At 38.6% G+C, this 21,429-nt stretch overlaps 1 protein-coding gene across 17 annotated transcripts in view; it reads left to right on the top strand.

Annotated features, from left to right (window-relative positions):
- The window catches only part of MIPOL1 (mirror-image polydactyly 1), a 184,948-nt gene extending 168,059 nt beyond the window's left edge, over positions 1–16,889 (top strand). For all 17 annotated transcript variants that reach the window (XM_085582114.1, XM_085582118.1, XM_085582123.1 and 14 more), the window contains one exon: positions 11,655–16,889. In XM_085582114.1, coding sequence (XP_085438240.1) covers positions 11,655–11,721 — 67 coding nt within the window. In that variant the 3' untranslated portion in view covers positions 11,722–16,889. The remainder of the gene's footprint in view (positions 1–11,654) is intronic.
- Positions 16,890–21,429: the final 4,540 nt, after the last annotated feature.

A 21,429-nucleotide genomic window follows, 5' to 3' on the forward strand; every position in this document is an offset into this window, starting at 1 on the left:
GGAGCAGGGATTCTCCTCCAGGGTGTGACATAATGGATCTCAGTTTTCTCCTCCATCTGTGGAGATTCAGATATCCTGCACCTCTGAGAGGCATTTTAGCCACACAGGTCTGGTCTGGATGCTCCCTGTTCCTTGATTTGAAACAGTACCATGTAGCAGAAAATAGTGCAAGCTGCTTGGATCAGAGAGAAGCAAATAGTCTACTCACCTCTGAGAAACAAGACCTGTTTCTGAGACTTACCTTTAGGGCTTTTTCTCAGTTTTATCCAATAAATAAATAATGTGCTTATTGAACATAAATACAAAACCAGTATCAGAACTTCCATTTTCCAGGTGGGCACCCTTGGTTGCCACCCACAGAATCACACCTTCAGGTCTTCTGTAGAAATTCACAGCTTCAGAAAGAAAAGCTTAGAAGTCTTCAACCCTGGTGTGTACTGCTCCCCTGAGAAGTGGCAGATGTGGGTTAAAACCAGGTTTTCCTTAGCTTGGCTGAATGCTTTAACTGGAATCATTATTTTTTATGCTTGTCCTGAAAAGGAGAACCGGTAGAACTGCTGTTGTCTTTATCACCTTAAAAGAAACTTGTGGCCTTAGTTTTAGAGAAGGTAGCTTGAGAACTTCTGGACAGCCTGGAACAAGACACTAAAAGTAATAGAGCAGATTGTGGTATCACTACTGAAAGTCTCATACAATTATAATGTGTGATTGATTTTGCCAGAGCAGATTATGGGATATCCTTCTCCCAGATATTTTGGGTGTCATAAATTGTAGGGAGATCTGGCAGTTTATGATCAGTGCCAGTATTATGCTCAGTGGTGCACTTAATAGGATGAAGACAAAAAAATCCCAATCAAAGGGAATGACAGGTATGCTTTTTGTGCATTCCTTGAACAGCCAACATATCCATTGGCTGCAGGGATTTTCACATCGATGAAGAATGCAAAACTGCACATACAGTCAAAGTCAAGTATTTATTTTCTTTTTGTAGCTGTGGTTTACTTTTACTTAACCTCTGTACATTGTGGATTGCAGCGCAGACATTGTTTTGTTAAAGTATGGGTAGTTACAATATAAACACAAATATTTATTGTCATTTGAATATTTATCATCTCAGCCTTTCACAAAAATAAAAGCAGTGCTGAAACTTCATTCTCTCAAACACTAAAATGTATTCTATGAAAGTCAAATGTTTTCAGAGTCAACATAATCAAAGCATCCCAGTTTTTGACCTGTGTGTTCATTTACAGTTTACTTATAGCTGCTTCAGAGAGATGGAAGTTTGTAGATTACAACATGGTTTTATTGATTTATCAGTAGCAAAATACACTAAGTATACACTCAGTAAACTGGATCAGCTAGCTCTTGGGCTTGTATTGTATAATATCAGCTTGTTGTGGAATACTTCAGAACAAAATCAGAATGTTGGCGTAGTTAACTTCAGTGGTGTAAACCAGACTTGCAAAGACTAATATTTAGTAAGACCAATAACACAAACAAATTAGATTTTGAAGTTGTTTGCCCAATAGGAAGAAGCACGCTGACACAGTATTTGTAAGCTCATAGTTAACTATTGTATGAGAAATTATTAAATAACTTTGAACAGCAGATTGAGTGCTCCTTGAAGAATAGCAAGAAAACTTTTTTTCAGACTTGCTTTTTTTTCCAAGATGATAAAAAGAGAGTCACAGCAAATACTCATTTACTTTAATATTTTATATCCAAATAAAATAAGTCCATGGCATTTACATTGCCGTTACTAAATAGTATTTGGTTTGTTTGCAAGAGTCATTTATTTGTGGCTTGGCTGAAGGAATAAAAATAAATTTGCGGTTCTTTCTGTTAATACTCATACTGTTTCTTAGCATATGCAAAAGATTGAATACTGTAAAATGTATATGCAGAAGCTCAAAAAGAAAACCCAGACTTTCTGAAGCTCCTGAATTACGTATAACCTTTTAGAGAATTGCTGAGACAGTTCTTTACAACAACGTAAAGAAATACCTTACTAAGCCAATGAAGTATTTTATTTTAAGCAAACTTGAAATCATTTGAATTTTTCCAATGCTTAAAATTAAGTATACCTTTTCTAAACCAGGGGCTAGTTATCTGAGAAAAAAAATTACAGTTTGTGTTTCTGAACTACTACTGAGCCATTAATTAATAGTCCTATTTTTTCATAAGGCTTTTTTTTTAACAAGGTTTTGTAGAAGGGCAGTATCAACTGTATTTATGAGAGCTAACAGCTTTAACCCCATAATCACCACTGTTGTTTTATTGACAAGTTGCTCAGTTTTCGTGTTCTAGATTTATGCTGTGATGTGGGTATAAGGATACAGATCCAAACACTGACCTGTTGGAAGGCATAAATCTTTAGGACCAAATTTTATCATTTTAACTTCAGATAATGGAATTTTTGCCCATAGAAAGTATCAGAATTCAGCCTTTGAATGAAAGACACTGCAGGTATTGTGTATTGTGCAGGTTTTGAAATGTGTACAATAAGATTATTTTATTTAGCAATTTACTTTGTGCCTTATAATATATGTATTTCTATCATTTATATTTCAATCCTTGATAAGATAATCATAAATTATTTAAGGGACATAACATATGCGCATCAGATAAAAGGGATATCTAAGTGATGCACTCAACACAAAACACATTTTGTAGATTTTACTCTATACTTTTGAAGAATTTTGTGACTTTATGTAAAGCCAATTTTTTATTCTTTCATCAACAGAAATTAAAAGGCTTTTCTCCTACAATCAGTCCCACTCATGTCATCACCAGGCAGAATTGCCACCAAGGGAAACATTAGGAGGAAGAGAGGATGTTTTGTCCATGGATTCTTTTGTTAGTTTCTGAGAGAAGACTGCCCTTTTTTCTAGAAATACTTTACAGAAATATGACCAAATGTGAGTAGTCCTGAAAGCACCAGAGGGGTTGAGAGTTCACCTACCAGTCTGAGCCCATTATGAAGGACTTATCACTAGTAAGAGCTTAGTAGAATGCTTTCCTTTTACATCCATACCTGTTTCCATTGCTACTTGATCTCTAGGTGCTGTGAACATCATTCCAGCTTGGGCAATATCACATCAGTGATAAAATACAACAAACCTATGTAAAACCTATTTTTAATGTGGAGGGATTTAATGATGGTTTCTTGGAAGGGATTTTCTGTCCATGAGCTCCAGATTAATTTTGGTCACAAGGTGGAACCACCTCAGGGAGGTGGAACAGGATTAAGAGCTGCTTAGAGCCATCAAGTCTGCATTGGGTTTTTTCAAATACTTGTGGAATCAAGAAAAAAGTTCACACTTTCTTGTTAATGATATAAAGAGGAGTTTGCCAGATCTGTGCTTTGATGGGATGTACTTGGGAAACAGCCTGAATAGTTGTCATGGTTTAACCCCAACCAGCAGCCAAGTTCGACACAGCTGCTCACTCACTCCCTCACCAGTGGGACTGGAAGGGTAAAGGCTGGAAAACTCATGGGTTGAGACAAAGGCAGGTTCATAGGAAAAGCAAAAGCTGTACATGCAAGCAAAAAACCCCAAGGAATTAATTCACTTCTTCCCATGGCAGGCAGGTGTTCAGCTATCTCCAGGAGAGCAAGGCCCCATCACACAGAACTGATACTTGGGAAGACCAACTCCATCACTCTGAGTATCCCCACTTCCGCCTCCTTCCTATTCCCTTTTATACTGATCACAATGTCATGTGGTCTGGAACATGCCTTTGGTCAATTTGGATCACCTGTCCCAGCTGTGTCTTCTCCCAACCTTCCACACACCTTGAACCTCTTTGCCAGTGTGGCAGTACAAAAAGCAGAAAAGACCTTGGCTCTGTGTAAACCCTGCACAGCAGTAGCAAAACCATCTCTCTGTTATCAACCTGTGTTCAGCATAAATCCAGAACACAGCCCTATACCAGCCAGAGAAAATTATCTCTACCCCAGACAAAACCAGGACATCAGTACATCAGTATTTGAAATTGTACAAACTCATTGTAAACAGGACTTGACCAGAAGGTGCCTGAAGGAGGTGATACTTGCTTGGAATAGGCAACTGAGAGGTTCAGACTTGAATTTACAAGAAGTCTAACATGCAGAAAGATGTAATGTGGTGATTTCAGACATACTTTCAACTTCTAGTGTCTCTTAATAAGGCTGTTCTCTGCAGATCTGTAAACAAACCCTAACTGTTCATTTTGAGCAAATTTGAAATTGTTTGTTTGAGATAATAAATTTTTGACATTGCTTTTAAATTTCCCTGAAGATGGATTTCAAACAAACCAAAATCCTCTATAAAGGAGGTCCTTTTTATCATGTCCTGAAATACATTTCTGTTGAATATAGTATAAGGAATCTGGAAAGCTGTTGCCAGACACAGTTCAGAGCCCAAATTGAGAAGCTGAGAGAAAAAGACTCTGTATGCAGTAATTTTATTCTCTAATTCAGTGGGATACTTTTTTATTATTATTATGTTTGTAGATGTGAAGAATAGAAATCTGAGACTATATTGCCCTCAAGAATGTGTGGAAAAGTTCAGAGACACAATAAGATTGCCTGTGATTCATGGCACTCTAATGAAACCAAACATCATTACCAAGGGGCATGACTAGTGTTCATCAGGAGTTTTCAGGAATTAATACTTCATTCATTATTCATTATTCATTATTTGAATAAATAAATACTATGGAAGAATACTTTCTGAGGGGAAGACATATTACCATAAGGTAAAACTGCTGGTTTTCCATAAGCAGCTGCATGCTCAGATGTGAATGGTCCATCCAATAATAGGAGACTAGTCTTTATGACATGTCGTAGATTTCGATGTACTGAAATACACTATAGTTGTTTCAGGGTTTATTTTTCTTTCTCAGAAGCTCATTTATTTTTGTCAATCAGTGTATGCTGTCCTGAGCAAGTATTTGAAAGTGAAGGAGTGATACCTTTCACAAGGTGGCATTAAAAGCAAAGTCCTGATTTTGTATTATCCTGTAATATGTAACAATCTACATCAATGACAGGGTGAAATGCTGTCAAAATGGACCAACTGTGTTTACTGCTCACTTTTCCTGCTGCTAGTGATGGCATAAGGTGAATAGTAATGGTGAGCTAGCTCATAATCTTCCAAACAGAAGGTAGAGGGCAAACAGTTTGACAAGATTAGTTATTGTGGACCACAGATAAAGGCTTAATATTTTAGCCAAGGCCTGTGTAAGCCAGGTTTATTTTGAACTATGTCTGCTGTCAAAAGCCCAACTGGCTGCATTTGCTTCTAAATTTAATCATATACAGTATTGCACTTTTTGGTTGAGAAGATGCTGAAAGGGATTTAATAGGAATGCTTGTTTGGTGACAGTGCTTTTCAGAGGCAGAATGGTTTGCCCTGCCAAATTTAAAGCTTGTACATTTAATGGAACATACTTTTTGGAGTGACATTACAAACAGTGCTGGGCAGGCAGGAATTGGCAGCGGTGCCTGTAGTGATTAGATTCAACACTGTGGTCTACCATGGTTTAGAGCTCACTGATGCTGCAAAATCAGTCTCTGAGATGTGTGGTTTAAGACCAGGAAGGACCATTAATACCAGTTAGTCCAGCCACTTGTCTGACAGAGAGCACTGAATCATACCCAGCATCAGGTTCAAAATGATGCCTGAACTCCAGCCTGCCATTTAGAAAGACACCCAGACTCTGGTCCAAAAAATGCAGAGGGAACTTGGTTAAGAAGAAAGAGGCATCCTTTGCACTGAAAGCACATGTGGTCTTTATCACTGTGATGGTTTATGAAAGAATTGTTACAGACCATTAAATTCAATGACAGTGATTTTTACTGAGAAGATTAAAAATTATTGTTAAAAAGGCAGGCTTTTGAGGTGGCAAAAATAATACCTGAATTGAGGAAAAAGGAGAATTAAAAATTAGCTGAATCAGCCAGGAGTAAGAGGGTGATGTCTGTGTAGCAAGGCAGATAGGTCATGCACTGCAAGGTCATATCCTTGATACCAGGCTTCAAAACAGTGAATATTTAAGTATTTTATTCAAACAAAACAGCCTCAAATTTTGAAACTGAGAACAAGCCTCCCCAACACCCAGTGTTAGCACAGTGCCATTCCCTTGAGAGGGAAGCAGCAGGGTCCAGTTCCCTTGTGCAGATATTAGAGCTGAATCAGTTTGCTCCAGCCTCCTGAGTAAATGATCCTGTCCAAGTGACTGGTTTCTGGGCAAGACCAGTATCACAGCAGCCTCTCTTCTCTATGTCATTTGTTTCCTTGAATTGACAGAAAATACCTGAAAACAAGTATGCCATTTAGAATTTTATTATGTTTATCCAAGAGGAAAAGGGAAGGGAAGGGAAGGGAAGGGAAGGGAAGGGAAGGGAAGGGAAGGGAAGGGAAGGGAAGGGAAGGGAAGGGAAGGGAAGGGAAGGGAAGGGAAGGGAAGGGAAGGGAAGGGAAGGGAAGGGAAGGGAAGGGAAGGGAAGGGAAGGGAAGGGAAGGGAAGGGAAGGGAAGGGAAGGGAAGTATTTTATTCTAAATGAAATTAAGTGAATTTGTTCTTATGACCACTCACCAAACAACCATTCACTGAACTCTACTGCTAAACTGCTTGCAGTGCTTTTGTCCAATGCATTTTATTTATCTAACATATTTTCAAAAGCTTGGTTTCTAAAGGGAATTAGTGTCAGCAAAACACATTCCACAAGAAGCCAGAAATCAGGCAAGTAAGGCCATCTTCATAGCCTGAGCCTAATCTTATCTACTGGAAAGATAACCAAGGGCTATAGCTTAGGTTTATAAGCCTTTATATAGCGTTTCAAAATCCAGGATGATTTTGTTTTTATGACTTAACTCCTCCATTTGCAGGTAGAAACCATTGTTTTTGGCTAGTCTGTATATTGCTTTGCAGATTAGGACATAGGCTACTTGAAGGGTGCCCTTTTCTGTCAGTTGGGTGTCCATTTTTTGTATTTCTGGGGCATGATTCCCAGGGAGTTCACTCTGTGACTGTATAACTGTCATATTCAGAACTTGGGAGTAAAGGCCACTGTTGTCTTTGGGGTGAGTTCCTTTGGCCAGAGTTGGAGCAGTGTGAAGGGGTGTGCGGATTTACGCAGTTGCAGAGTTTTTACTGATCCCAAGCTACAGGTGAAATCTAGACTTCTTTAGTAGAATATGTGAAAGAGGGAAGCAAGCCACAAACATGCATAGGAGTGAGCAGTAGAGAGCAGTAGGTACTATACTTGCACTGGTCTGATCAGCTTTGGGACTCCCTGAGCAAACTTCTCTGTCAGTTAGGATTTTAAGTCTGCCTTATGGAGACCAGGTCTAAAACCAAAATTGTTTTTACTCACAGGAGTAAAGCTCTGCTAAAACTCAGAGCAGATTGTCAAGCAATTCAGGATCTGTGTAAGAACACTCCACATAACGACATACCAGGCATTGATAGCTGTGTGCACAGGTGACAAGGGAACACAGTTTGAAATAACTGGAAGAAAATTTGAGAATGGTTGAGAATTTGTCTTGGGGAAGGCTCCCCTAGTAATTATCCTGTTCAGGTAGCTTTCCTCTAAAAATGAGGATATTCTTAAAGCTTAGCAACATATTTAAAAGGACATAATTAGACCTGTAACATCATAGCAGCAAGCCCCTTATGGAATTCTTTTTATTGCTATATAGAACACAGATTCAACTGCTTAATTCCCAATTTGTATGGAGAAAGAATTAAGCCACTGCAATTCAAGACTCTTAACATTGTGTCTTTTGTTAACTTAAAAATAATGATGGACTGGGTATCCCTTTCCTAAATGGTGTGTTTTATTTATTTTTTCCATTTCATGGGACCATTACAGAAGTATGTAGTGTAGATAAAGAATATTTCTAGCCGTCATCTTTGTGTTTTTCATCAATGCAAATTCAATCTATCTTGAAAAGCACTGGATATTTTTACTTTTTACTTTTGGGTATATGTAAATCAGTAGAAATAAAACCAAAGTTGTACCTATACATCTGAATCCATAGTTTTTTCCTGTATTTTATATGTCCTTTTGTACTCAATTTGCATGCATGCATATAATAATTGTATAAAAAATGCTGATGTGGCATTTGTTGAGAGAATTTATTTGCTAAGGGACAGACTTTCTAGAAGTATTTGAAGAAAGAAAGAATAATGAAGGTCATCTACTGCAGTTCTAAAAAATTTCTAAGGAAGAAACTGAAATCTGTGAGAGTGGGGAGTGGGCCCTTAAGAGGCTTTGTAAAGCATTCCAAAAGGTGTGTTTCTGTCCTTACACATTTGGACCTTCAACACTACCACAGAATGGCCCAGCCACCATATCTTTCTTCTGCCTGATCTAAAATATGAACTCAAATACTTTCTTCTTAAATGATTTATTTAGTTGCTTCATGAGATGCAAATTCAGTGAGTGTCCTTGCTTATATCTCAGGAGAAAGTGTCATGTTGCACATTTAACTTATACTATGAGGACTGTTCACAAGCAAAAAGACAAATGTCATTTGTTAGAATTGGTTAGAATTTGTCTTGGAATACAATCAAATGTAGTGGGTGCTGCTTTCAGTTAAGTAAAATTTGGTGAAATTGCACAAAGTAACAGAAGTTGCTTTCTTCATGTCTTCCATATTTTGAATAAAATCCTGAAAACATTGAGACTAATTCCCAGTACCTTTCATTCTTCTGTTTAAGTTACGTTTGATCTTGATGTATAAAACTCTTGCTGCAGTTTTCCACATTAAAATGCTCAGTCTCCAGATGGAGCTGCCTGCAGTGCCCCACTGGGCTGGGCAGAAAGCTTTATCAACAGGGTCTGGCTCTGCCACCCTCACCCCTCACAGGCAGCACCTCACTGGCACAAACAGCCTTTTTAGCTACCTTTTATTACTCACAAAGAAAATGTTGCTTAGTGTGACTTGGGATGACAGAGTTGGGCCCTTGGTGAACAAAGAGTTCAGGATTATCATTCCAAAAAGCCCCCTGAGGCCTGTATCAAGAGTTATTAACCACTGATTCAGCACATAGCATTATTTTGTAGGCTTAAGTGGGATTTCAGTGGTATATTGGGTCTTGTGTCTGTGTAGGGGTAAATTTTGCCCTATGATATTTTATTGTATAAATAGCTCCTACCATTTCTCTTTTGCATTGTTGCTTAAATCTCTTTCAAAGATACAATATCTTAATCCACTGCTACCTTTCTTTTCCTTCTGATAAAGTATAAATAAATTTGCAAATACACATATGACTGAAACAAAAGGCAAATAAGCTCTGCATGGTGTGTATTTGTATTTGGTGAGGAATACCTCATTTTGATGATTTCAGTCATCATTCATTTGAAAAGCAGAAACTATGATTGTTAAGCCTCATTATTTTCAATGAAGCCTGACAGTTTCAAGGTTAAACAGAAGACAGCTACTTTCATCCCAGTGGTATTTCTCTTCAAACATGGGCAGCTCTTCACTGACTTGTTCTGCTCTGGTGTGCAGTGCCATTGCTTGGTCACAGAGTGGTGCACATCTAAACCCAGTTGTAGGACAGTGTGTAAGCTGTGACATTCTACTTGTGTTTCCCCAAAAGGAGCCTCAATTACTGAAGTCATTCCTCCCCCTCCACCCCCCGCCTTGTATAAGCCACACAATATTTCTTTTTAACTGAACAGTGATTTAAATAAGCCATGATCTCAGATTTTACAGGTTTTATGCTGTCTCCCAGAAAAACAATTTTCAACCCAAACCTTCAGTTTGTCCAAACAGTTTGATATGTTTCTTCAGTGCTTTTATGTCTCTGAAGTACATTAGAGAGGGTGCTAGTGTGAAAGAGACCTCCAGCAAGAGTTAAAATGGCTGAGAATGCTGCTGTGCTTCTGAATACACATGCTAGTGAAAGAGGACTAATTGCCATGGACTGACAGCAGATGTAAAAGGGAAACCTCCCAATAAGAGAGGCTGACAAAACTGACTGATCAGTAACTGAGTTAAAATCCTTAGAACTCAGAAGACATTGATATATTCATCTGAGAAAACTTAAAGGAGCAAATAACTTGTGAAATCCCTGACTTTATACCTGCATGAACTGACAGCACTGAGTTATGGCTCTTTGGGTGCTGCCTCTATAAAGACAAAGTGCATTAGATGTTATTTTACAAAACCAGGGGTAAATGCTCCAGTTGGTTAAGAAGGAAAAGTAACTATTGGAAAACTGAAGGGAGAGGAGCAGTGTTTTAGCAATTTTTTACCTGTACATTCATTCCCCTAGAGTCCCTGTGGAACAGCAAGAATGAGCTGAACCTTCCACATACTTTTCCTGCTGTCTGATGATTACATTTGGGTGGTGAATTCTTAATCTCATTTCAGGAATTAAGTCACCTAGTGAGTACAATGAAAGGTGTAGCTTCATCGTGCTTGGTGGTTCCTGGAAAACAAGAATGTTTCAATACGTACCAAGCACATTAGTCATGACTTGTGGCAATAAATCCGTGTTGACTAGTTTACGTGCACTGAAGTTACTAATGCATTCATTAGATAAAATGCATTTTGCAATTTTGATAAAGCTGTGTTATTTTTATTTCCTATCTGCATTTCTCATGTCGTATAATATTTTTTTTATTGTCTTTCAAGATAAGAAAAAAATGGTCAACTTTGTAACAATGAATACAGCTATTTGAACCTGCAGCTCTGTTTATCCATTGTGGAAGCTGTGTGTATAATATTCTGGACATGGCTGTGAAAGTGTTCTGCTACACACAGTGTCTGCTTTTATACAGATGGTTTATTTGTGGAAGAGTTTTCATTGAAGGATACCATAAAACACAGACAAATTGAAGAAATAGCTTGAATACATGATTTCTGGAATACTGAAGATAAATGTGTATAGGCACAAAATGATGAACAAATTTAGTCCTTTGCATTCTTCTACATAATTTAAGAAAAGAAAAATCTAATTAAGACAGTGAGATTGAACATCTTTAAAGTGCCTGTGCCTTAAAGCTAAGAGGATTGGGCAGCTTTCTGTCCTACTTACTTATATTGTTAATTTTTCTGTAGTAGTATTGACACATTAATCATGCAGGCCACCTTCAAAATATCATCATCCATGTCCTCAGAAACTTGGCTTGTTGGGTATTTTGAGGACGTTTTTAAATAAAACACATCAGCTTTTAGACATAAATTTATAAAATGGACAGTTAAAGTATCTGTTGGATAATGGGAAAGATATTATTTAAAGGGAAACAATAGTTAAGTGCTACATTTGACAAGAGTCCTGGACAGTTCATATTTTTAAAAGTGTAAAAATTAATTGTCCTTCTTACACCAAAGTGTATATTGTACCACAGGGCTGCTGCACAGAGTTTTGTGTTAATGCCCTACAAGAACCTCGGATACACCATGCAAAGGAGAAGTGAGTTGATATATATCACTAACTGCAGATGGGTTGGGTTGTAGGTTAAAAAGTTTTTCGCAAGTTGTCTGCATTTCCCCTTAATGTCTCTCTTTTACAGTAGTGCTTTGTTTCTGAGCGTGACCACCACCAGGACAGCTTGGTTCAGTGCAAACACTGTCTCTTTCAGCCAGAACATTCCTAACATTAGCTTCCTTTTTTTTTCTCTCCTCTCCCTCTCCCCTGCCCCCTCTCAGGTTGGAAAGGCTGGTGGACGTCCTGAGGAAGAAGGTTGGAGCAGGGACCATTAGGACCGTGATCTGATTGAAAGCTCCAGTCTAAGGAAGCTTTCACATCTGGTGACCAGGCTGCTTCATTCAGCACTGTGTAAACACTGAAGCCTTAACTTAGCAAACAGTTGTTAGAAGTGGGACACTCCAGCGACATTCCAAGCTGAGATAAAATCAAATCATAAATGTTTAACTACTTTGCTGCCGAGTTCTGTGATTTGTTAAAATGTTTCACTGCAAACATATGTTTGTTTTTAACCAAATGCATTGTGGCACAGTGTATTGTGAAAAATTATGTAGATGCTCATTTCAACAGTCTGTCCTCTCAGTGTTAAGACTATAGTCTGCTGCAAGGCACAGCATGGTTGTTTTTTAAATACTGCAGGCTTCAGGTTCAAAATGCTGCAAAGCAGTTTCAAAATTTAAATCCCTTATTTTATTTGTTAGGCTCCAAATAGTCCATTATTTGCATGTTAAATATATTAATTGATAAAGTAGATTGGCATTCAAGGAATATCTCTGGCTGCTATATTGGACATTTTTTCCTCCTTATTCATAGCCCATTGAATTGCAGGTAGTTACTGTGGCTACATCAAAGGGCAGGATAAATGTATAGCTTTATACAGCAGTTGAATAGCTTCTGCTAGTACATGGCATTTTCAGTATACATTAAAAAGACATTTACATTTAGGTTTGACTGGAAGTACAGCTTAAAGAATAGCAACATGAAAGTCTTGTGACATTGTACAGTGTCTCAGACAGTAGAGAAAATTTCCTGTATTATTTTTAATCACTCTTCTGTCTTTTTAAATGAGGAAAAAGCTTTCAGATTTTAGAAAGAACCTTATAATTTTAAATTTCACGTTTTCAGTGTTTGCCTCTTCTCATCCCTGTCCTACAAGACTCTGATTGCTCTGCAGTGCGGGAGTACCATCCAGGTTGGGTTTGAGGCCAAACTGTCAATCCTCAGCTTTCTGTATTCATGAAGTGCCCAGGACTTAAAGTCTGAAGCATAGAATCTGACAGGGAGGGGAGAAACTGAGGACTGAGGAGGAAAATTTGGGGTACACAGACATTACAGGCTCTACATACATTAGAGTTGAAACTTAGAGGTATATTTGTGACCCAACAATTTCCTTGTATGAACAGTCAGGCCAGTACTCACATAATCCTGTTCAAGAAAGCAGCTGTAATCTCTGAGCATCCCAAATTCAATAAAGGATCTCAGCAACCAGCTGGGCTTTAGTGTCTCCTCAGGACAAGCCTACTCAGGCAAGGTGGATGTAGCTCCTAAGGCTTCCACTTGTCTACTTTGCTTTGTGTTTAATGTTGTCACATGGTCTTATGTCTTAATGCTTGCTTGTTCAGATGTTGTGATAGTGCAGTCTATCTGGAAAAAATGAAATTTTAGTTTTAGGTGTAGAGAGAGACATTTTAATGTCTGTTTTTTTCTTTCAAACACTTAAATGTTAAAGATTCTTCATCTGTAGACCCAAGCCCCTCCTAGTTTCAGCTGACTAAATCTAACCTCTTACAGGGAGATAAGTAGCATCCCTCCAAGCCACATTTACCCAAGTCACTTCTAGAAACTTCTGAAGTGCTCCTTTTTGACCTTTGGTCAATCCTAAGATAGCCAGTGAGTCTGGAGCCTCTCCCCCACACCTATTCAGTGGGAAGAAATTTTAATGCTTCCAAACCAGAGGATTGCCACCCTCCAGATTCCAGTCCCTTCACCATGTGCTGCTGTGTGCTGCTGGTCAGCTCGTTGGGTGACTCAACAGCTCTTTGTCCTACGGTCCTCACTGAGCTTTGTGCACAAAGTGGATGACAAGATCTCCTGAGCTGTCAGTGTTAGTGAACTATTTCTGCTGTAAGGAGGTAGTAAGGAAGGAATAAAGGCAAAAATGTAAGGACTACCATGCTGTGCTAGACCAAAGCCCAAAGACTGCCTTTGGCAATAACAAATTGCCAAAGGCAATGCCTAGGAATGTAAAAAGTCAGGCTAGATCTAGTGACCACTCTCCCAGTTGGTGTCCCAGCAATTTGTTAGTTACAGGCTTTCTAAGCCAGAGGTGGTGTCTTTGTATTTAGCAGCACTTTTTTATGGCTTGTTTTTTAATCCATTAAAATTGCTTGCATCTACTTGTTCCTTTCACAAGGTCTTATGAAGTTAATTATGCTTTGAATGAAAAAATACTTCCTTTTCTCTTATGAACCAGCTCTATTCATTTGCTATTATCTAGTTTTTGTATGAGAGAAGTGGTGAGGAACTATACCCTGTTCATATTTCCATGTCCCATGTGATTTTACATATTTGGCATCATTTCCCCTGCTTTTCTTTTCCATAGAGAGCCCTTAGTCTCATTTAAAGGATTTGTCCCATGTTTTTAATTGGCTTTGTCATACTAAGCTTTTTTTTTTCCAGCTCTGCAGTGTTTTTACCTAGATGCAACACAATTGTGCCTACTGTTCAAGATATAGACAAAATGTGACTTTAATGGTTGTCATAATTATGTTTTCCGATTCTCTGTGCTATTTGTAACCATGTTTAGCATTGGACTTGCTTTCTGACAGATTATTTATTTGTATTAATATTTCTGTAATAAAATGGCAACTCCTCTAGATCTCCTTCCTCAGTTGTAATGTCCAGCTCAGAGTTCATTGTAGCCTGTATGAAGACAGAACTGTTTTCTGAACAACACAGCATTTATGGGTACTGAATGTCACCTGTTGTTTAAGCATTCCCTGGTGACCATGAGTTCTTAGTCCATCTCTTCTCACAGCTCCTCTTTAATACTGACAGTAATGAAGTATCATCAGCATCTCCATGCTGAATATGGTGATATGAAATACTGCCATCTCCAAATTAACCCTCTCTTCAAGATGATTTCTTAGTTAAGTTAAACGCAGCCTCTGGGACAAAGATCCCTGTAGGACAATAACATAGCTTTTCCTTCATTGTGAGAATGAAACATTTATTCTTACACATTGTTTTAATCTAACTTTGAAGTACTTATTTTTCACTGTAAAATTATTAATTATTGCTTGGAAGTTGTTTGCTACTTTGAAAATGCAAAATTACTAAATCAGAGCTTATGTTCCATACATGAATGTGCTGAGTTCCTCCTTCCCCTTGGAGTGTCTAGAACTCCTCACCTTTTCCCAAGTATTTCTGCGTCCAAGTGAATGATCTTGTGAATGCAGACTTCCTACAGCCAGACTGTTTAACCTCCACCCTCTTGTGTCCATTGGCTTTTTTTGGAAAATTAAATGGGCCATGCAAAAGCCATCTAGCAGGCTTAATGTGAGATACATTTGATTGCAGGTAATACTTGATTCAGTAAAATTAAGTGACAGTTTTGCTCCATAATTTTTCTTTTGACACATTATACCCAAAGTGAAAAAATACTTCCTGACTTTGTCTTTTGTCTTGCACCAAGCAGCCTAGAATTCAGTGATAATTTACGTTAGGGTGTTTCGTCATAAATGACAAATGAGGATAAATGTATTTTATTTGTAATTAAATCAAATGTGTTGATTTTTAGAATTCAGCTGGAAATGTTTTTATTCTTTGGAAAGAACCATGGGAAATTTACTATGTTGAAATAGAAAGATTCAAAAACACTTGGGTTCTCCCTCTTCCTTACTAACAACCTGGTGTGTGGTCTTTGGCAAATTCCTTAGTGACTGTTGATAAAGGTATGCAGTCCCTGAAGAGGTTCCTGGGCTCCTCCAGGGTGTTTGCAAAGGTATCTATGTGGTTAATGTCAAAACACTTTCACTTCTTCACCTGCTGAAGTGAGCAGCATAAATCACATAGGTCTGGTAGTGTAGGCCCACCCTTTAGTGCCCTCAGCAGAACTTCTGGTCCTGTTGATCCCAGCCTAATTTCAGCCTTTCAATGTAATGAGGGCAGGAAATCTGCTCTGGTCAGTAGAGAGAGGTGATAAGGACAACATGGGTCAATGGGCTTATCATATGGCTTATTCATTGAGAACTGATTGATGCCTGTGCAGAGCTCTGAAAGTGAAAAGAAACCTGCTCCCATACAGCAGACAAATTCAATTGTCACTTCTGTCCTACTATATGTGAGAAAGATGAGATTGCATCTGATTATGTACCAGGAGTAGCAATTCATTTCCCTCCTGATGGAAAAACAGTTCATGATGAAAGGTGGCTCACCACAGGTGAATCTTATGGTGACAACTGTAATTACTGGTCAAATTAGGGTCCCTGCTGTCTGGAATAAAGCAGAGATACTCAGAAATGTTCTTCCCCTCTGAGATTTTGGGTCTTTTTCCTGATGATCCTGCAGCACATTATGCATTAGGAGCCATTTCTGGTCTGTGCCAGGGTAAAATATGTAAATAGCATCATGTTGGCTCGGGATAAGAGCATTATTAATGCTTTTCAGCACTATAATTATATTCCTAGTAAGCCTTCCCTAAGCCCTCACTAATTAACAATATTGTGACAAATCAACTTTAACAGAAAAGAACTGTGGACCTTTAGTCTTTTAGTACTATTTTTCACGCAGCACACAGCTGAAAACTGGTGGCATGGCTTTCTGTACTAGTGTTGGGAAAACTGCTGATATTGAAAAGTTTATGGCCAGCTCAGTCTTGTTAGTGGAGTCCTGTAGCTGAATTCTGTTTGGTTCCTCTTTAAATACATTCATGGCAAAGTAAAATTCATTAGTTAATCATTAATGTTAAGGAATATTAAAACTGTTTTTATAAATAAGCTATCATTGAAATGGTTTGGTGATGTCAGTATGTTGTCATATACACATTTATTTGTTTATTCCAAATCAGGAACATTTTACAAGATTGACTTTATATATATTCTTACCAGGTGATCAAGAGTTGTAACATCTTTAATCCATGTACACAAATGAACTTACTGTCTAAATGTCAGAATTTCTCTGTGCCTTTATTTCTGTCAATTAGAAAAGGGCTGTTGGTTTTGTTGGGTTTTCTTCTTCTTAACTTCTACTGCAGAAGTTTTGCCTCCCATGCAAGAATCAGCTGTGAGGCACATGAAATCACTGCTGGGCAGTTTCTCCGGCTGCGATCGCAGCAGTACATGGGCTGACTCTTATCGCTGTAACATTTCACATCGGGTCTGCAGAACTGGACTTTCTCTGTTTGTTCTTCTCATGCATTGGTAAATAAAATGTATTCACAAGTTCAAAAAGATAAAGTAGTGTTCTCTTATTAGGTCGATTATAAGTCAGCTGTTGAGCTTCAGTGTTCTGAAAATTTCATTCTTCAGTTTTGTTGGGAGCCCACGTGTTCTGGGAGGCTTTTAAACAAATACTTGAAATGGTTGAAAGATTTACATTGCCAGAGCCTAGCTAAATATGTAGTCTTTAGAAAAGACATGGTTTATTTTGGCACCATTTGAAAAACTCAAATATTTTAAACATTTGTTAAGTTTGAGCTTGTACATTTGAACTAAAAGTTTGCATTCCAAAATTGCATCTCAGGTTACCTGTCTCTCTCTCTTTTGTATTTTATAATCCCTTTATTAAAATAGTCTGCAAAAGAAGTTGGGTTCGGAGTGTGATTTTTTTATTGTTAATTGTAAAATATTGTCGTTAAAAATCAATTTTAAGGTAACGTGTACCTGGTAACTTTGTTCTTCTAGATGTCAGCAATACAAAGCCAGAAGTGTTTTCAGAATTTAGGATTTTATGTTGGTAGCTAATACTTGGTTGTAAAATTAATGGAACACAGTAATAGCAGGACCAAATCCTGCGGTGCTTTTCTCTTAGTCCTATTATGTACTGTAATGAGTAAATACTAACTTTGCTGGTCAGTGCAAAGCCAGGCAATAAAGAAAATAGACTGAAAATCTATGAAATAGAACAGCTTGAGGAAAAGGAAGAGCAGTCTTTGACTTGGAATTGGTTTTCTTTTCCTTCCTTTGTCAGAAAGGAGGAGCAAGGCCAATGTTTAGTCCAGTTGAAAACAAAAATTAAAAAAAAAAAAAAAAAAAAAGGCAAAAAAAACAGCATCCAAAAGAACACCACTTTTATTTTCTTTGAAGTTTTAACCTGAAACTTGTACTTAAAAGTTGAGAATTTATTAATTGAAATCACCATATTTTGTTCAAAACCTGCCAGTCACCTGTTCACAAGTCCTGAGCACACTGTTGCAGTGGTGTTCTTGCTCTGGCGTGTTGCCCAGGCAGTTGCCAGCTGCAGAGGGTCACGCTCCTTTCTGAGAAGCTCTCATCAGGGGGAGTCAGGCATGTTCCCTCATGGTGACCTTGGGCCAAAGGTCCATGCAGTGCCACGTTGACAAAAGTTCATCATGGTTTGAACAGCTTCTGAACGTGATAAATGCAGATCCATTTTCATATGGTAAAACAGCAATATAACCAATAGAGTTGGTCACAACTGCTTCCCAGTGGCCATGAAAATAAAAGGTTAGGATTGCCCTTGCAGAATACATGACATAAATTTGTGATGATTGATGATCTCATATGAATATGCACACTACATTTCACACACTGTTCAAAAAGATAGTGGTTTCCCAAAGAATTCAAAGAATGGAAATGGTTTTATTTGTTCATGAATAAGTGTTAACAGAACTGATTGCAGTGACAAACTTAGAAGAAAAATCAAAATATTAAGATGCAAAAATGAAAAACTACTTTGGTAGTACTCTAATTTATTGTCTGAAGCCACAGGACATTGTTCATGATTATTTGGCTCACTGATATGGTGCCTCTATTTCACAGGTTTTATGATCAAGGAGATAAACATCTCAAAAATCAGTCTATGAGAAATGAGGCTACTGAAGTGGATGTATGTCTAAGTGGATGTAGCTATCAATTTAGATGTACTCTTTAGAATCAAGATTTCACATATGTCTAAGTAAAATCAAAAAGTTAATTCATTTATTCATAGAAATAAAATAACAAGTAGTATGGTCTTCATCAATACATGCTTACAGCACTAAAGTCATACCATCTGGTACTTCAGTAGGGTATATAAAATTAAAAGAGCTTTGTGTCTTCCACTTTAGACAAGGAACATTTTCCCTCACCCTTAACAATCTACCAGTGTTTGGAGTACAAGATAATAATTAAATTTTGAGCAGACCACCAAAAAGTATTGGGTGAAATACAAATATGCATGTGTGGAAGCTTTGCCTGCTTCAGACAGAAGAGGAGAAAAAATTGTTAAAATGAGCAACAGAAATACTTTGCTATGCTTACATATGGAGTTTTAAAAACTTCACAGAAGTCAAAGCAAGACGCAGCTGTTGTAATATTTGAAAGTAGGTGTCTCAATAAGGTTAAAGATGGTATGTCAGCATAAGTCTAGGAAGTTATTTGAAATTTGGTTGTTTCATTTTTTACTAAATTTGTGTTTGATAGAACAAGCTACCTTGGTTCTAAATTTCAAATAAAATATTTCTAATTAACACATACCGTTTTTGTCAGTAGATAATCAGTATGAAAATTGCCAGTCTCCTCTACTTCTGTTGTCTTATTGCTAAGGTTTTCTCAATATAGACAGGAAACAAAAAAGTATTAAAATACTAAATATTGAGTTATATTTAGTAGGATCTGAACCCTTCTACAATTTTCATCAATAGATCTCAGAACACATTTGAAAGAAAATTTAATAGTATTTTTTCCCTAAGTTGGCAGAAGTGCCTAAATGAGCATTTGACTACATGACTGGCCAGATGTGGGGCAGATGTGTAGGAAGGCAGTGGCAAACAGCTTGGGAGGCTGCAGCCTTTTCAGTGGACCAGACTGATGACCATTAGGAAGTCTGGAAGATCTAATTTACAGCTCTCAGGGATTTATTCACAACTATCCAAGATAATCTGTTGCCACTCTATGAATAAAGGCAAGGGCCATGTCTATAGCAAAGTTGTCATTTGGTGTCAATTATTTGTTCAGTAGTTGCTTTAAGACAAGCTATAAAGTCACATCGACAACAAATTTTATATATACAAAAGGAATAGTATCCCTGTTGGACTGCTTTGGGAACTAATATTTGGCTGCTGTACCAAAAATCTGGAAAAATCTCTGGAGCTATGTACCTCTTCCATGGACTATACTGGAGAGTCAATGAAACTGAATTTTACCATCCTAATTTACTTTGGGTTTCTGCTCCTGTGAATTGCAGCAATGTTTAGCTGTGCAGAAGGGAGCTGCTCCTTTGGAGACGAAGAGGATCCTGTGGAGTTTCAGAGCATCTGAAGACACATGTGGAAATGAACGGATTTCATGGGGAATGGAGCTCAGAAAGGTTAGTGTGATCTTAGGGCCAGACTGCTCCCACAAGGGATATCATCCTGTGGGGACAGCTGTGTTGTGTGCATTAACTGAGTTGCAGCAGCAGCACGGTGAAGGTGGTGATGTCTCTTCTGCTAACTAGACAACCCACATTCCCCCTTCCCCACGGGTGCAGGATTCCTTGCCTGGTGCACATGCATGCATTGCCAAGACAGAGATCCTCACTTGGGCCTTTAGACCACCTCACTGCTTGGGCCCAGACATCTCCTATACTAATGTTTTATACTAATGTAATTCACCAGGTCTGCATGAAAGGCAGCCAGGTAAGTATTGATCAGCCCAGCTGTGGCCAAGATGGGTGGGGCTGTACATGCCAGTCGAGTGGGCAAAGGGAAAGAGAGGTCAGGACAGAAAGGAGAGGAGAAATGGTAGAGGTGACCACGCTTTGCAAATCCTCGTAGGGTCTTGAGATTCTGTCTGGCTGTGTAGTCCCAGCAGACAGGGAACCACAGACCTGCATTTCCACAGAGAACTGGAAGCCAGTCTTTAATATCACACCCAGGCTTGCCAACAACCAAGGCCTGACTGCCCGATGTCATCTCTGATTTACACAGGCAATCAAATCTCAGCCTAAGCCATTCACAGAATCTGCTTGTTGGACTACTTTTAGTGTTTCTGGACATCCTTGCTAGCGTGAAGAACCTATCACAGATGCATGAGCCAGGGCTGTGCTCAGCTGGCAGATGCACCTCTGCTGGAAGAGCTGAGACCAAGTCTGGATTACCAGGTCAGGCAGTGCAGGAGAAGCAGACCCCTAGAGCTAAAAGATGGCATCTAGCCCCCACAGCCAACTGCTGTACCTTTGGAGCTGACTCCACAGAGATCCCTGGGATGGGCTGCCTGGTGGCAGGCAGTAGAATCACATCTCTTAGTTTTGTGTAATTTCTGTGGGATCCTGAGTGCATTGAGACTGCTCTGGGACATGAACCAAAGCACAGAAAGTGAAGCCAGATGGGTGAGTGGCTTTTAAAATGCACCCTCAACATAAAGAAAACATGACTATAGCATCGAGTGAAATTTGCCTCAGAAATTTGCTCTTCAGAGATATCTGCCTGCCTGGATTTTGCACAGAACAGGGCTTGCTCCCTCATTCTGTCCCAAAAGCACTGCATATGGGACTAACTGCACTTGTTTGTAGTATTTTGGGACTGCAGTTTACTCCCCACATGAGAGCCTGAAGTGCAGGAGAAGCAAGGACAAAGATGGACAAACTCACCCTGCAATGTGCTGAGCAAAGGCTTGACTAAGGGCTGTGTTGTCAGTGCACAGGGATAGGTTTGAACAGTGAGAGGAACTGTTCATATCTGCACAGCTACAGCACCAAACCTTTGAGTGCAGTAACAACCACCATGGCACGAGATGGAATGAAGGTCAGCAAAGTTTGCAGTTTTGCTCTTTTTTGATCGCATAATGGAGAAAC

Source organism: Lonchura striata, chromosome 5, assembly GCF_050655825.1.
Source record: "Lonchura striata isolate lonStrDom1 chromosome 5, ASM5065582v1, whole genome shotgun sequence".
Lineage (NCBI taxonomy): Eukaryota > Metazoa > Chordata > Aves > Passeriformes > Estrildidae > Lonchura > Lonchura striata.